General features: G+C 42.8%; 2 protein-coding genes and 1 pseudogene across 3 annotated transcripts; 1 reads left to right on the top strand and 2 right to left on the bottom strand.

Annotated features, from left to right (window-relative positions):
• Window positions 1–240: 240 nt before the first annotated feature.
• LOC104453920 (protein UXT homolog) lies at window positions 241–6,612 on the bottom strand. 2 transcript variants are annotated; one of them, XM_010068573.3, is made up of 9 exons: window positions 6,321–6,612; window positions 5,960–6,026; window positions 3,057–3,201; window positions 2,364–2,393; window positions 2,048–2,149; window positions 1,500–1,607; window positions 1,339–1,393; window positions 766–855; window positions 241–628 (listed from the first exon to the last, which is right to left on the bottom strand). In XM_010068573.3, the coding sequence occupies exons 3-8, from the start codon at window positions 3,146–3,148 to the stop codon at window positions 787–789; spliced, it is 456 nt and encodes a 151-aa protein (XP_010066875.2). In that variant the 5' UTR covers window positions 3,149–3,201; window positions 5,960–6,026; window positions 6,321–6,612; the 3' UTR covers window positions 241–628; window positions 766–786. The 2 variants fall into 2 exon arrangements, with proteins under 2 accessions (XP_010066875.2, XP_039173973.1); XM_039318039.1 differs by lacking the exons at window positions 5,960–6,026; window positions 6,321–6,612 and having other exon boundaries at window positions 2,364–2,727; window positions 3,057–3,199.
• A 2,768-nt stretch (window positions 6,613–9,380) lies between these two features.
• On the top strand, window positions 9,381–10,448 carry LOC104453921. The gene has a single exon (XM_010068576.3). It carries the CDS (start codon window positions 9,381–9,383, stop codon window positions 10,446–10,448), a length of 1,068 nt encoding a protein of 355 aa, XP_010066878.2.
• A 3,723-nt stretch (window positions 10,449–14,171) lies between these two features.
• On the bottom strand, window positions 14,172–16,485 carry LOC104455745 (annotated as a pseudogene).
• Window positions 16,486–16,628: the final 143 nt, after the last annotated feature.

The raw sequence follows: 16,628 nt of genomic DNA, 5'->3' as shown, positions 1-16,628 counted from the left end.
CAATCCCCATCCAACCCCTCTTGTTTTTTTTCATCCCAGCCATTCATGGATTTCCACTGTTTTCGCCAGTATTTGTCTGTACAAAGCAACATCTAATAACACGCAACGTGCAATGTGTGTGGGGGTGTACTGCACCAGTGTCCCATCCTGGCTTTATCGGATTCGCTCACATAAATATCCCAAGGCCCAGCTCCTGCACAAAGCCCAGAACCTTTCTGGCCCGCACGAAAGCCCAACCAGTGAGTATGAAAATGTCTTGCTACAAGTTTACACTAATTAAAGCTACAAACGTAGTATTTATCAGATCACCATAGCTACTCAATGTATTCAAAGACGTGACCAGGAACAATAAAAGAATGCCAAAACTTTAAATTGATGCCTCATAGAATTGTGAGGCAGATTCCAAGTTCACTCGGACGCTCTTTATAGTGGTGAAGGTAGTCGGGCTGTAAAAAGGCCAGAGAACGAATATGCTGATGGCCCCAACAATCCTACACACTGGAATTTAGAGGGTAGAAGCACAAGGTATTGCTGCTCTAAAATCTTGATTTACATGTTGCGTGGAAATTCATCTCTAGTAAATTATCTGTGGCACCATTTCTTAACCACGCACGTTCTCTGTACCTAGCTGTAAAGGAAAACTGAAGTTAAGACCATTTGACAGGAAAACCAAGCCCAGAAACATAGTATCTTCCACATAAACTGCTGCCTATTTTTTCTTCCTCTCATTAGATCGAAGATATTCATAGAGAATAAGAGTGTTACCTAGACAATTTTTATTTGGCATCAAAATATGGGCTCCTGTAGGGTCGCTTCGGCAGGAAGTTGAAGCAACTCCCTGATTCCCTCGCATACCTGCACAATAACCATCTAGCTATTTCACTCCCACCAAACGAAATGACAATCATGAGGATTCCAAAAGATTTATGTACCAATCACTCTAGTGAGTGTCAATCTTGACATTATGTATGGACAAGTCTAAACTTTTAATATCGAGAAACAAACAAATCGAGTCATCATTGCAATGCATTAGTTTGGAGATGGGTGTTCCCCAAGCAGGGGAGTATAGTGTAAGGATGATAAGCCCTGCATAGCCTAAGACAGTAAGATAAGTGCCATTTTCATCTTCTTCGGCAAAAAGAAAAGGAAATGAAGTTTGCAGAGACGAGGAACCCCTAGCATTGTCTAGCCAAGACAAAAGGGTACTCCTAGCATTGTGTATTGTCCACATTTATGTACTCTAAGGGTACGGAATTTCAACTGGAAATGATGTACAAGCATATTCAATCTGTTAAACAAATATGCAAAAGCATAAGCATATTTTCTTGTAATACATACCATCTTTATCTGTGCCTTAATTGATGCAATATGATGAGTGTACTCTTCTATTTGCCTGCAAGATGAGACAGAATGAACTGTGTAAGAAAAAGGAGATAAGAAAGAGAAGTCCCTATCTCCAGAGTGGCAAACTTTGAAATCAAAGTAGTTTAAGTGCAAACCTGGCTAACTTCTCTTCCCTTAGGGATATGTAATTCAGAGCTTCAGACCATGTAAACTCCACATGAAATCCTAGTCCAACATCTACAAAAATGTGTTGCGTATCTGGCCTGCAAATGTGTGGCATTACTGATTTAAACCTCAAAAGCCACCACAAGCCAGAAAAATGAAACCAGCATCAGAAGAACAGACTCTACATCGCCTATTTTCACATAACAAGTACTCAGTTTCATGCCTTTTTCACCCACTCCAAATACAATTACATGAGAACTAAAGCTAAACAAGTTTAGTGTCCTGGTACTAATTTTAACATAATTGAAGCCTCAGCACAGCTTGCACAAGCACCCTCTATTCACATAACTGACCATCATTAACATAAACAGAAAAGAACAAGCATATCGAGTATGAATATGTCGCTGCTTGTCAAACAGTAACTTCACTAAATAGCAAGACAAGATGGACTAGCCCAAGACTTGTCTCCTACCAGCATTATGAGGTAGAATATTCAAAGGTTCCAGGGAATAATCAGAGAAAGAGAGAGAGGACTTACACCTCCGCCTGCATGTACACCTCAGAACCAAGGTTGACCAATGTCCTAAGACTAGTTACACTATTCTTCTGAAGATTCTCAATGTTCTTTCGTAAATCTGAGCTAAAAGTAATACAATGTCAAGAAAATCAAAGGACTATCAAAGCATAAAGTTGCAAATTCAAACTGGTGAATGCTCCTGAAACACTACTAAAAGAAAGGAGATAATCAAAATTGTAAGTAAATCAAGTGTGTATGGCAATGGATTATTCCAGATAATAAGTAAACAAATCCTTCCGTATAAGGATGAGGAATCTATTAGCTTAAAAAAGGATACAAAGTCTTCTGTTGTTCAAAAACCTTATCCCTGTATAAAAACAAGGGCCAAGTCAGCCACGCATCAGCTAAATAATTGCACCGATCCATTGTTCAACTTACTAGTGCATGGCACGCTTCAGCTTGATAATATACCACCATTTTGTGTTAGAAGAGACCCTCTAGACAATTTACTTATAAACCATAACCCAGATAAATCTAATAAAATTAAGCCAAAATCAACCTTCTTAGGAATCTAAAGAGGAGCTATGCAGGGATTCGATTCCAACTTCCAGATGATATATGACAACTTGACATATATGTCACAGCCATCCATGCTTATGTCACAGCCCAGAGACATAAGCTTCAGAAGCAGAGGGAATAAGCTGCAGATTGAAAAAAGGGCAAAACAAAAGGAGTTCTCAAAAAATAGAATCTTCTATTCATGAAATGAGTGAACAGACTTATATGATATGCAATGCCTAAATGTGGGGGGAGTGCTTGTTGTTTGGCCAGAATAATCAGCTTCCACCGCTTGAGAAAATATTGCCATCTATCTATTGAGTCTTTGGCATCTCACATCACTTTCCCCTCACAGTAATCATCCCTAACTTCTGGCCTCCATACTCACAGATAAACGTTCAAGATATTAAAGATACTGTTTTTCCCCCGCACTAATCAAAGAAGAAACTGTTAAGTAGAATAGAGTAGATACCGCTCGGATATGGCACGAACAAGATCTGGTTTCAGACGTCGATCAACAAACTCCTCAAATTTATGAACTTTATCTAGGCAGTAGTTGTCCATTTGAGTACTACGCAGATGCAAATGAAACGCAAGGAGAGGACGGGGAGAAGTTCCTGCAAGGAAGAGTGAGGAAATATCAATATGGCAAAACAAGAAAATGCAGATATTTCCCTCAAATATAAAAAAGATGGTACGAAGTTTTTTAATGACACTTGCTCAGATCATAATTGGTTCTATTCCCCACATAAAATTGAAGATAAAGTATGTTTTCTTTCAGATCAACATTTGAAATCTAAGTAGATAAAAAAAAATCCCACAAATTTTCATTCCTGGCCTTTTAGGTGCTATGCCTTCTCTAAAACAACAAGAAGTACTCGGTGAAAATCTAAGACCCGACCGTCATTACTCTTCCTTTGAAATTCACTCACAAATTTCATCCTCAGAAAACATGCACATCAAAACCAAACCTAAGAAGGCTATTTACTCTTCCTTTGAAATTCACTCACAAATTTCATCCTCAGAAAACATGCACAACAAAACCTAAGAAGGCTATTGATTCACCCAGGTTTAGTCCTAGGACAATCCACCGTGATATTCAGGAACCTCGTGTGCCACATAAAGTTGCTCCGAACGAATAAACCGCATTCAAATATTAGAACCCCAGTTCGCCACTTTCCTCTCTCGAGCTCCCCAACCAAACGAAATCGGCAGACGTTTCAAAGAGGCATCGGCTGACCGCGCATCTGCACATCAACCGCCACAACACTCTCATCCGAGCCAAAAGCTTCCATAGCTCCGATGTCGTATTCGAAATCCGAAAACATACTTTGATCATGGAAAAACAAGGAACTCAGGTGGCGTTCTACAGTGCACGAGGGAAGCGCGCACTCGGGCCAAGAGGAGGTAAACAGAAAACCTACGATTCAAACTAACCCCAATCCCTTCCTCCAACAAGAGGCGCTCGCGAAAACAGAACACAGTCGGCCCCAAATGCATTCCAAAAACATGTCGACTCCTATCCTACCTAGCGCGACTCCAACATTCGTCCTTCGACATCGATCGAGATGGAGAGAGAGAGATTACCGCGAAGGAGCGAATCAGTGCGCAAATCTAGGGGTGTAAACGGGGCGGGTCGGGTCGGGTCTTGATGTTACCCGACCCGGGTCTTGATGTTACCCGACCCGACCCGACCCGACCCGACCCGACCCGACCCGAAACACATTAAACTCGCATAGGAAATTCGGGTCGGGTTTCCGGGTCGTCATTTTTTTCTTCTTTTTTTCAGGTGAGAGTCGAATGGGGGCATTCATCTTCATTGTTGTTCGTGACTTCTCGCAACTGTTATACGTTATTACGAAACATTCCAAGCCTCGGCTTTGCTCTTTATTTTTTAGCATTGGATGATTTTTGTCTCTTTTTTCTTTTGGCTGGCCTCAAATGAATGTATCTTCTACAAATGAGCACAAGCATATGCATGTGGGGAAAAGAAAGAAGTTAAAATGGGGTCGGAGAGAAGTAAATGTTTAAGAAATACATTCATACAATTGGAAAAGAAGATGCTAGAGAATCGGAAATAAGAGAAGCTGCACTTCTTGCCAATGCCCACGAATTCATAAGGTATGGTGAGCTCGGTAAATATGCTGAAAAGGGTTTTACTTTCTAGAGTAAAACATGCAATCTTCTCCTTTCTTCAGAATCTGCTAGGATGATTAAAAACCTGATAGGCAACAAGCTATTATTCAACTAGGAAGATTTTATGACTTTGTATCATTGACAGCAGCAGATGTTCATTTTGGCTAATATAGCAACAAATAGAGGTTCCTCCTTGTGGCAGTGCCTACTACTCTCTGATCAAATTACAGAGTAGCAGTTCCCACTATCGCTAAAAGTAGAACACAAACAGAATGATATCTTGGATCACATCTTGTTCTTCTAAAAGATGAGCTTCATAGTAGGACTATGCCAGTTTTTGTTTCTCATGTAGTATACCCAAGGAAAATGATGTAATTATTTTGCACACATGGAGAATCGAGCTGTCTAATTTTGTAGTAACTTCTTGTGCAGCAAGAATCTCATGCTATTGCCAGAACTTCTTTGGACAAAAATGAAATCATGCATCGTGCAAGATTGGCCATTATCTGTCCTATAATTGATCTGACACACACCAAAGATACACAAAAATTAACAAAACCCTTATAGGTTAAACTTTATCAAGCAAAGCTGCTTCCACACAAGCATGGGCCAGGAGACCAAACTTGATAATAAACCCTTGCAACTGCTCACTAAGTTTCCCTTCCCCGAGCAACCCACAGGCCTTAGCAACAGTAGTTAGTTAAGGTGTAGTCAGTCAACTCCAATCCCTCCTCCATCATACTAATAAATAAATCTAGCACTTCAAAAGCTTTGCCATTTTCACAAAGTCCTGCCAAAAGGGCATTGTGTGAAACACAATTCTTCTCTGGCATTATATGAAAAATCTCCATAGCCAGATCAATCAACCCAAACTCTGCATATGCTCTGATCATCTCTGTCCAAGTGATAACATCCCTTGTGGCCATCTTCTCAAACAAGGCCTCCACATCAACTCTAAAACCAATTCTAATGGCATGAGCATGAATTTCTTTTCCTCTAATTAAACTACCAGTGTCAGTACAGGCAGTCAAAAGCACAGAAATGGTCATATGATCGACTCTAAAACCATCCCGAAACTACAGTATTCCAGGAAGCACAATCTTCCCTCTCCCCGTCACCCTGAACCTTTTCGCCGAAGCCTATCCACAGAATTCCCCATTCACACTCCAACCAACCATTCATTTTAACAAGATAAGCTCGAACAAGAAAGACCCATTAATCAATTTTAAAGAACTGTACCTCCTGTTCGTGATGTTGTTCAGAAAGCAAATACTGCTCAGCTAGCTGCTTCAACTTAACTTTTAACCTGAACCCAAAGAATTTCATAGACAACTAAATGCATCAGACAAGCAATTTCCTTAATACAAGAATCTAAAAATTCAAGCGCACAGAAACACAATAGCCGAATCAAATCGCCCCGCAACGAAGAGCAACAGACAATCATCAACAATCGCCCGAGCGGAAAGCGGTGACTTTGCGAAACGCAAAATTCCCGATCTCCACGGCCAATGTTGAGCGCCATCGAGCAGAAATTCGGGACGGCATTTGATGAGCAGCAAGAGGGGGGAAGGCGCGTGGATCTGGAGGGGGGGCTCCTCACCTGCCGGGACTTGGAAACGAGGCGAGAAGCGAGTGCCATGATCGCCGAGCGAACCCAGTCCCCGAGCTGTCGACGATGGTCGGCCACACGCGGCGGCAAGGGTTCCGGCGTTGGCGAGGCGGAGGCGAGGGGTGGCGACGGCGACGGCGAGGCGGAGGCGCGTCGATCGGAGGGCGGCAGTGAACTCCACGAGAAGGCGCACTCGTCGGAGAAGAAGGCGGAGACGACGAGGTATGTGCTTCAGTGCTTGCGTTCGACTGTTTGTGTTTGGGGCTAAAGTGTTTGTGCTTTTGGCGTGTTTGGGCTTTAGAATTAACTCGTTCGAACCCTGACCCAACCCGAAACACATTTTTTTGCTTGTTTTACATTTGTTACCCGAACACGAAACATGTATTATACATGTTTCATGTTCGGGTCGTGTTCGGGTCGTTTCGGGTCGGGTCGGGTCGGGTTTTTTTGACACCCCTACGCAGAGCAGCTGCGAGGTGCTTCATGGGTTTGCTTCTGCTGAATGCTGAGAGAGAAAGAGCGCGAACAGAGAGAGGGAGAGAAAGACTTCAATGCCCTAGCCGTCCAGAGATCACTTCCGATAGGCTTCAGCCCTTTCGGCCCCTTAGAGGATAATGGGCCAGCTAGGCCGAGTTTGTATTTCAACGGGCTTCGTCCAATTCGCTTGGGCTCAAAACCTGCCTGCAACAGTCCATTGATTCCAACGTAATCATATGTGCTTATTACTATGAATGCAAATGCTCCTACTATCTGTACGAGAATATATATATATACATACATATTAGGATCCAAGGTCGATCCTTAATTTTTTTATGTGATAAATAATTAAATAGTTTGCCAAAAATTTGAGTATTAATAAAAATGAATTATAAAATATTTTCCACCATTTGGTAGAAAACATTACCAAAATGTACAACTTTTTAATTTTTTTCCAACAACCGGCAACCAACCACAAGCAAAGGATGAGCTCCCCCAAGACTAGTGAGGTGGAGCCTCACTAGCCAAGGCAACCAATGAAAAAGAAAAGAAAGACTAAAAGTAATTAAAAATTCGATTTTTAAGAAAATATATTTTATAAAAATGAACTTTTCATTAATAAAGGGCCTGAGCTTGAGCGTCGAGAACCAGCACACAGCCTTCGTGGAGCCAGGTATAAGTGCTAGGGACTAGAGCTTGAGCATTGACGACCCCAACACTGCCTTTATGACCTAGGCTTTTGGGTGTCGAGGCATTGGGCACAAGCATTAGGGCCTTGAGCTCGACCTTGATGGACCCGAGCATGGGAGACCCGGTCTTTAATGTCAAGGACCTAAAACCAATGTTGAATTCCCATGTATAAGTACAAAGTCTCAGGTCCATGTACTAATATTTAATCATGTTTAAAAAAAATCCGCTTTTTTCAAAAAAGAAATTATTTTTCTTAATTTAAGTTTGAGTTTTCCATTGACTGAAAAAATATTTTTCATTGATTCGTTTTTTTAAACGAACCAAACGACGTTAAATTAAGAAAACATTTTCAACAAAATAAACGGAACTTAAAGTTACATTCGCTAGCCAGGATAAAAAGTCATGATATAGTTAATATTATCATATCATGTATTTAATTGCCGTCCAAGATAAGATAAGGTTCAATATAAGAGAGACATAATGTGAATAAAAAATTCTCATATGGACGTGATATAAATATGAAGAAAACATGTCTCGCGTTAATTTCTCTTCTTTGTCCCTTCAATTCACTCATGAACATCGACCACAACTCCTTCCACCCATAGCAGTCCACCTAGCTCCGTCTTCATTGCCACTGATGAGGCTCATCACTATTATAGGTTCCAGTCAATCTCAACCTCAGGCGAACTCCATGGCCACATCTAGAGTTCCTCCATGGCTGATCTTGACTCGACAAAGCTTGATCGGACCTCCACCATGTAGGAGCTTGACTTGACCTCAGCCACATGAGCAGCCACACCTTCATCTGCAACAGCTTCATCCAAACTCGACGTTGGCCATGAGGGTAAGAGTGGCAGCTACACTAGCGTTGTTGAAGATTGCGGGCCAAAAATGAAATGGAGGGACTAGTGGTTGCTAAACATCTTGCACAAAAATGATGCCCAGGCAGCTTGGACTTCTGCAATAGCTTGGAGATCTAGACAGTCGACATTCAATCCAGCATGACCGAAGAGGAGGTGGACGTGGAGGTGGAGAAAGAGAACGGTAACGAGAGTGAGGTAGGATTTGCCAATGACAATACGTAACATGCAATCAAAGAATTGTCGTTCAATTCATTTTGGATATCGCTATAACTTTCAAACATTATATAAGACATTAGAAATTTTATTTTTATTCAATGCGATCTTATCATATCCAATAAAAAGGTCTAGACAATCACAAACAATCTACCTACATCTTTGAAAAAGGTGTAGTTAAGTTTTGAACATTTTGATTCCACTACAATCAAATAAGTCTAGTCACTTATTTAATCAATTTCATACCAATATTATAACCATAAATTTATTTGTTTGTTTTAAAACACAATCTATTCCTTGAAAATGCATCCATCCTTTTTCGAAAAGAGAATATTGATTTTCAAACCGAGCTTTAATAATTTCATAACAGAGGTATCGGTACTAATATTATAACCACCAATATATTTGTCTGCTTTAAACAACAACCTATTGAAACTTCGTCGAAAATTCACCCATCCTTCCTCTAGAAGAGCCTATTTATTTTCAAACCTACCAATGTTGAACATACCTTACGATGACTTTTTCAAGTCAAATTAAGTCATCATAGGAAGAGTTCAAACCCTTTATAAGCATTATTGTGTTGCCAGTCCAATCCATCCACCGAAAATTAAAAAACAATTTTTCCTGAACTCTCCACCGTTCATGGACTTGGCCCATGCTTACCTCGTAAGAAAAATAGTTAAAAAGAGAAATGCTTTATTTATTTATTTATTTATTTTACTTGCTTAATTATTTCTATAAATAGCGATCTACATTCTCTATCCGTCTGAATCGTCATCCACGGCGACGCCAGCTGCAGCTCTCGGCCATGGCGACGGCGACACCACCACCTTCACCGCCTCCTCCGCCGCCGCCGGCTGACTTCTGGACCGTGTTATCGGAATCGCAGCGCATACTCAAAGCCCACTCCCGCCACTTCCTCGCCCTCTCCGTGCTCTTCCTCCTCCCCCTCTCCTTCTGCGTCGCCGCCTACCCCACTCTCCACCGCCTCCTCCTCAGCTCCTTCTCCTCCTCCTCCTCCTCCGACCTGTATCACGCCCAGGCCCTCCTCCGCCGCTCCCCCCTCCTCAATCAACCGGCCGAACACCACCAAAGCAGCGTCGACGCGAGCAGCGTCCTCGTCAGCGTGGGGTACAGCTGCTTCCTCACGCTCCTGTCCATCTGCGCCACGTGCTCCATCACCTACAGCGTCGTGCAGGGGTTCTACGGCCGGCCGGTCAAGCTCCCGGCGGCGATCAAGTCCATCGGGACGTCCTTCTTCCCGCTCTTGGCCACGCTCATCTGCACCCAAGCCATCACCTCCTCGATCGTGATCGGTTCCGGAATCTTAGGGTTCTTGATCCTCAAAGGGGCCGAACTCGCTATCGGACACGAAATCAGCTATTCCTCGCCTTACTTTCTCGGATTAGCTGCGGCGATCGCGGTGGCCCTGGTGCTGATGCTGGCGTATCTGCAAGTGCAGTGGGGTCTGGTGAACGTGGTCGTGGTGGCCGAATTGAGCTACGGGTTCGCTCCGCTGCGGCGGAGCGCTTATCTGGTGAAGGGGATGAGAGGCGTGGCGCTGTCGCTGACGCTGTTCTTCGGAGTTCTGTCGGGGTTTGTGGTGTGTATTGGTACTCTGTCGACTTCGGAATCGGTAATCGATGGGAACGAATGGAGGCGCTGGTACTTCGTGGCCCAGATCGTGTCGACGTCGAGCTGCCTCACGGTGCTGATGCAGCTCAGCCTGGCCGCGACCGTGGTGCTGTACATGTACTGCAAGGCTCTGCACGGAGAGCTGGCCATTGAGATCGCCGAGGAGTTCGCGAGGGAGTACGTTAGTCTGCCCTTCGATGACGAGAAGGTCTTATGTCGCGCACGCTTGATCGATCCGTGATGGTGCGACGGTGCTCTCGGTCATTGACTCAGGTAGTTGTGAGATTGCTTTGCTTTGCAACTCTAATTGATAGCAATGAAGTGTAGCTCGACATCGCCCATGTGTGTGGCCTCTACGTGTTGAATTTTGTTTGTACGATCAAAGGCATGTATACTGTACAAGCAACTATACAGTTTACATCAGTTAGAATCTGATCGAATTCGGTGTAATCACTTAATGACGCGTAATAAAGGTATTGCAATTTGATAGATGGAGATGTGCCTTTTCTTTCTTGCAGTGAGATAAGTCACCCGTGTACCGAGTGAAAACATCGCCGCATTGTATCGTGTCACCACTTTCTAAGTAGGGTGGGGAGCGATGCTATTTGGACTCATTTTTGCTGCTGTTCAGATGTTGTGGAATTGATTCTCAGCACATGTTCAAGTTGTTTGGACGTACAAAACTGCAGCGTTCTTTGGCTTTCTTCGGAACAAAGCATCATTCATCTTTTTTGGTACTCACCGAAAATCTAAGACCCGACCGTCATTACTCTTCCTTTGAAATTCACTCACAAATTTCATCCTCGGAAAACATGCACATCAAAACCTAAGAAGGCTATTGATTCACCCAGGTTTAGTCCTGGGACAATCCACCGCGATATTCAGGAACCTCGTGTGCCTCATAAAGTTGCTCCGAACGAATAAACCGTGTTCGAATATTAGAACCCCAGTTCACCACTTTCCTCTCTCGAGCTCCCCAACCAAACGAAATCGGCAGACGTTTCAAAGAGGCATCAGCCAACCTCGCATCCACACATCGACCGCCACAACACTCTCATTCGAGCCAAAAGCTTCCACAGCTCCAATGTCATAATCGAAATCCGAAACATACTTTGATCACGGAAAAAGGAGGAATGCAGGCGTTCTATAGTGCTCGAGGGAAGCGTGCAGCACGCCAAATCATCGTTGATCACACTCTTGGGCCGAGAGGAGGTAAACAGAAAACCTACAATTCAAACTAATCCCAATCCCTTCCTCCAACAAGAGGCGCTCGCGAAAACAGAAAACAGTCAGCCCCAATAGCGTCCCGAAAACATGTCGGCTCCTATCCTACCTAGCGCGAGTCTAACCCTCGTCCTTCGACATCGATCGATCGATCGATCGGGAGAGAGATTACCGAAGGAGCGAATCGGTGCGCAGAGCAGCTGCGAGGTGCTTCGTTGGTTTGTTTCTGCCGAATGCTGAGAGGAGAAAGAGCGCGAAAAGAGAGAGGGGGAGAGAGACTTCAATGCCCTTGCTGTCCAAAGATCACTTCCCGTTTCTTGAATGGGGTTTTAGCCCCTTGGAACAGAATTGCAGGGCATGACAGTGTAGACCCTCTCATAATTATCTCGGAAATACGCATTTACTACTCCCAATTTTCAGCCACTTAGAGGATAATGGGCCAGGTAGGCCGAGTTTGTATTTCAACGGGCTTCGTCCAATTCATTTAGGCTCAAAACCTACCTGCACCAGTCCATTGATTCCAACGTAATCATGTGTGCCTATATTACGTGCCTATATATAATTTTGGGGTTTGAGGTTGATCCCTAATATTTTTATGTAATGAACAATTAAATGGATAATCGAAATTTAAGTGTCAACAAAAATGAATTAGAAAATATCTTTCGCCATTTGGAATGAAAAAACCTAGGGAAGATTACCAAAATGTTCGAACTTTCTAATTTTTTTTCCTTTTCTTTTTCCCTCTTGCTCAGCTGGCTACAGTGACTAGCCACAAGCGAAGGACGAGCTCCCCCAAGACCAGTGAGGCTCCACCTCACCAGCCAAGGCGACCAACCGAAGAAGAATGAAAAGAGAAGGAAAGAAAAGGAAAGGCTAAAAATAATTATAAATTCGATTTTAAAAAAAATATAATTTATAAAAAAATGAACATTTTATTAACAAAGGGCCCGAGCTTGAGTGCCAGAATTTGCACATGGCCTTTTGGAGCCGGGTGTTAGTGCAAGGGACTAGAGCTTTAAGGACCCCAACATTGCCTTTATGACTCGGGCTCAAGTGTCAAAGCATTGGGCACGAGCATGAGGGCCTTGGGCCCGACCTCGATAGACCCCGGTGTGGGCATCAAAGGGTGATACTTTAGCCTAAGCACCAGGAACTAACGTTAGGTTCCCGTGTCCAAGCGCGAAGATTTGAGTTCAAGTGCTGATATTTAATCATATTTTGATAAATATCTTCATTTTTTTTTTCAAAAATAAAATCATTTTCCTGAATTTTAGCATAAATATTCCTTTCATTGGGAAAACATTTTTCCATTGACTAATTTTTCTAAGTAAACCAAACGCTAGAAAATGAAGAAAATATTATTTTCCACAAAACAAATAGAGCCTAAAATTACATTCACTGGCCAAGATAAAAAGTCAAGACATAATTAATACTATCATATCATATGCTTGATTTCTGTTCAAGACAAAATAAGGTAAATATAGGAGGGATAAAATAGTCTCATGTGGACGTGATATAAATGCGAATAAAACATGTCTCGCGTTCATTTCTCTTCTTTGTCCCTTCAACTCACTCATGAATGTCAACCACAGCTCCTTCCACCCATAGTCGTCCACCTAGCTCCATCGTCATTGCCACCGATGAGGCTCATCACTGTTACAAGCTCGAGTCAATCTCAACCTAGGACGAACACCATGGCCACATCTAGAGCTCCTCCATGGCTGAGCTTGACTCAACAAAGCTCGATCGGACCTTGATCACATAGGAGCTTGACTTGACCTCAGCCACATGAGTAGCCACACCTTCATCTGCAACAGCTTCATCCGAACTTGACATCGGCCACGAGGGTAAGGGTGGCAGCTACGCTAGCGTTGTTGAAGATTGCGGGTCGAAAATGAAAATGGAGGAGGGACTAGTGGTTGCTAGACATCTTGCACAACAATGATACCCAGGCAGCTTGGACATCCGTAAGAGCTTGGAGATCTAGACGGTTAGCATTCAATCCAACATGATCGAAGAGAAGGTGGAGGTGGAGGTGGAGAAAGAGAACGGTAACAAGAGCGAGGTAGGATTTGCCAATGACAATATGTAACATGCACTCAGAAGGTTGTCATTCAATTCATTTTGGGTAACGTTGTATTTTCCAAACATTATATAAGACATTAGAAATTTCATTTTTATTCGGTCCAACCTTATTGTATCCGATAAAAAGGTCTAGGCAATCACAAACAACCTACCTACGTCTTTGAAAATGTGCAATTGAGTTTTCAACATTTTGAATCCACCGCGATCAAATAAGTCCAACCACTTATTTAATCAATTTCATACCAATATTGTAACCATAAATATATCTGTCTCCTTTAAAACACAGCCTTTTAAAAATTCCTTGAAAATGCATTTATCCTTCTTCTAGAAGAGAATATTGATTTTCAAACCTAGCTCAATCAATTTCATAGCAGAGGCACCCATACCAATATTATAACCATAAATATATGAGAAAATCTCAAATAAAGACCTCAAATGCCTTCATTTTCTCAAAAGATGACATGGAATGAAGTCTGTCTCAAATAAGGATCCAAAGTGGTCATTTAGTCTCAAAGAAGGACCTCACTAGACGGCCGGTGAATAGATGCATCTCCGCTGCATATTCCGGTAGCTTAATCAGGGGTATTTTTGTCTCTCTCTTTTTTCAGTTGTCTTGTTCTTTATTATTATTATTTTTTTTTGCCTTGCTTGGCTTCTACCCCACCGTGCAAGCGAAAATTTCTGGAGTCATAGAAAAAGAAGGTCCAGAGATGAAGCTCTCTAGATGAGCCAACAACTCCTTGGCTTGGCATGATCCAAAATCAGGGTTTGCATCCTGATGGTGCCACACCAAAGCGCTCTCCTTGTACTCTATGCTCGAGCCATCAGTTGCCTCTGTGTATGATTTCATTATAGGTTCCACGATATTCTTCCAATCAAGATCAGCAGACAATGAACTGGTTTCCCACTCAGCTGCACTGTTCCACCTGCAGGAGAAAAGGAGCCAAAACCCTAATGATGGGGAAACTATATTTATAACAAGAAATACATGAGATTCTGTTTTCCGCATACCTTATAAAATACCCATGCTCAGCGGCTATTCCACGCATCTTGCACGAAGAAAGCCACTCACTTAATGATTTTCTCCAAGAAAGCCACTCACTTAATGATTTTCTCCCCCTCCCACTGATAATAAATACAGTGTTCATTGGATCATTACAGAGAGTGTTCAAAACAGAAAGGACTTCGGGCTTTGACATTTTACTGATAGAAGTTTCAGGAACAACAGTGCCATCATCATCCAGAAATATAGCTCTTCTCTTTGTCTTTCTATAAGAAGAGACTGCGTGATCAATTGATAACCTCCTAAAGCTGGGAGAAAGAGAGAGAACTCTGAATCGCAATCCCAAACCAAATGCCCAGCACCGCTTCTTGTAATGATCTCAGCATGCTCTCTCCAGATCATGTGTGAAGCTGCGTGCCCAATATGCCACATTTTGAGTACTAACATATTTGTAATGTTTCTCGTGTCTTAATTGCTTCTTAGAACTGCTCCTGTTTATTGCTAAACTTAAAGCATCAGCCATAGCATCAACGTCCCAAGGGTTGACCTTAATTGCTCCACTAAGAGAAGGCGAGCAACCAATGAACTCGGAAACGACAAGCATGCACGTGCGGGGAGCATTCTTCATTATGCCCAGTGCTTCATCCATGCTTGGAGTTCCCTGCCTGCAAACAATATACTTGTAAGGAACTAAATTCATCCCATCTCTCACGGCATTCACGATGCAGCATTTTGCTACTGCATAATAGGCATTCTTCTCATAACGTGGAATGCGACGGTCGACTAAAACCACAGGCTCATAACCGGCAGCACCATAAGCTTCATTAATCCTTTTGGCAGTTAAATATGTCTCCTTTTTTGCTTCTTCGACATCTTTGCCTGAACCTCTGGCTGGATTCACAATTTGAACCAAGACTATTTTGCCACGTAATTGCAAATGCTGCTGCAAGAGCTGCTCCAAAGCTAGTAGTTTTAGACTGATGCCTTTAAAGATATCCATGTCATCAACACCAAGAATCACTTTCATCCCCTCGAACTGTTCTTGAATTTCCTTGACTTTGGTGGATGTAGCAGGAAGATTAAGGACAGATTCAAGCCGGCCCATGTGAACGCCTACAGGCAAAATTTTGATATACACTGTCCGACCAAAATACTCCAGTCCAATATACCCTCGCTTAGATTCATAATCCAGGCCCAGCATTCTACCATAGCATGAAAGGAAATGGCGCGCGTAATCAAACATATGGAAACCTATAAGGTCACAGTTCAACAACCCCTCAAAATCTCATCCCGGACAGGCAAGTTTCTGTATATTTCTGATGAAGGAAAAGGACTGTGGAGGAAGAATCCGAGTTTGACTCAATGAAATCCCTTTCTTAGAAATGTGGGTAGGATCATAAGGTGATAATCATGAACCCAAACATAGTCATCGTCAGGACTTATGATTTCCATAACCTTGTCTGCAAAAATTTTGTTTGCAGATACATATGCTTGCCAAAATGAACGGTCAAAACGCTCCCCGTGGTCTGGACGCATGGGAAGCATGTAATGGAAAAGGGGCCATAATTGTTGTTTGTAGAATCCAAGATAGAAAAGTTGGAACACAATTGAACTCCCCGATCGACGACTTCTCCGGCTACACCTTTTGCCCTCGAGGACCTCCTTGTAGGGCCTTGATTTGGATGGCCCCCCTCCCCCATGGCCAGCAAGGGCTCGATGGCCCTCACCCGCTGCCAGCAATGGGCGTCTAGCCCTCGCTCACTGCCGGTGATGGGCGTTGAGCCCTCGCCGGCCCTTACCAACAGCTAGCGATCGCCAGCCTTTCCCCAAGTTCAGTGTTCTTGATCTGGCCAAGAAGAAGTGAACAGGGGACGAAAAAGACGATGAATAGGGAAATCAAAAATGGAAAAAAAAAAAGGACTAAAATACCCTAATTAGGCCATTGAAATATACATCGGAGATGCATTTATTCATCGGTCGGCAAGTGAGATCATTCTTTGAGACTAAATGACCACTTTTGGTCTTTCTTTGAGACAAATTTCACTTCAGGTCCTCTTTTGAGAAAATGATAGTACTTTAGATTCTTATTTAAGATTTTTTCTAAATATA

Source organism: Eucalyptus grandis, chromosome 7 (assembly GCF_016545825.1).
Source record: "Eucalyptus grandis isolate ANBG69807.140 chromosome 7, ASM1654582v1, whole genome shotgun sequence".
Lineage (NCBI taxonomy): Eukaryota > Viridiplantae > Streptophyta > Magnoliopsida > Myrtales > Myrtaceae > Eucalyptus > Eucalyptus grandis.
Note: the sequence above shows the minus strand (reverse complement) of the source record. Positions and strands in the feature narration are given on the sequence as shown.

What these genes read in the sequence shown, in the direction of transcription:
- LOC104453921 (XM_010068576.3), top strand. Translation starts at nt 9,381, where the DNA reads ATGGCGACGGCGACACCACCACCTTCACCGCCTCCTCCGCCGCCGCCG.
- LOC104453920 (XM_010068573.3), bottom strand. Translation starts at nt 3,148, where the DNA reads ATGGACAACTACTGCCTAGATAAAGTTCATAAATTTGAGGAGTTTGTT. An exon ending in TTTGAACAACAGAAGACTTT is followed by an intron (nt 2,150 to 2,363) that starts GTATCCTTTTTT and finishes TATTACTTTTAG; the next exon opens with CTCAGATTTACGAAAGAACA. An exon ending in TTAAGGCACAGATAAAGATG is followed by an intron (nt 856 to 1,338) that starts GTATGTATTACA and finishes GTTATTGTGCAG; the next exon opens with GTATGCGAGGGAATCAGGGA.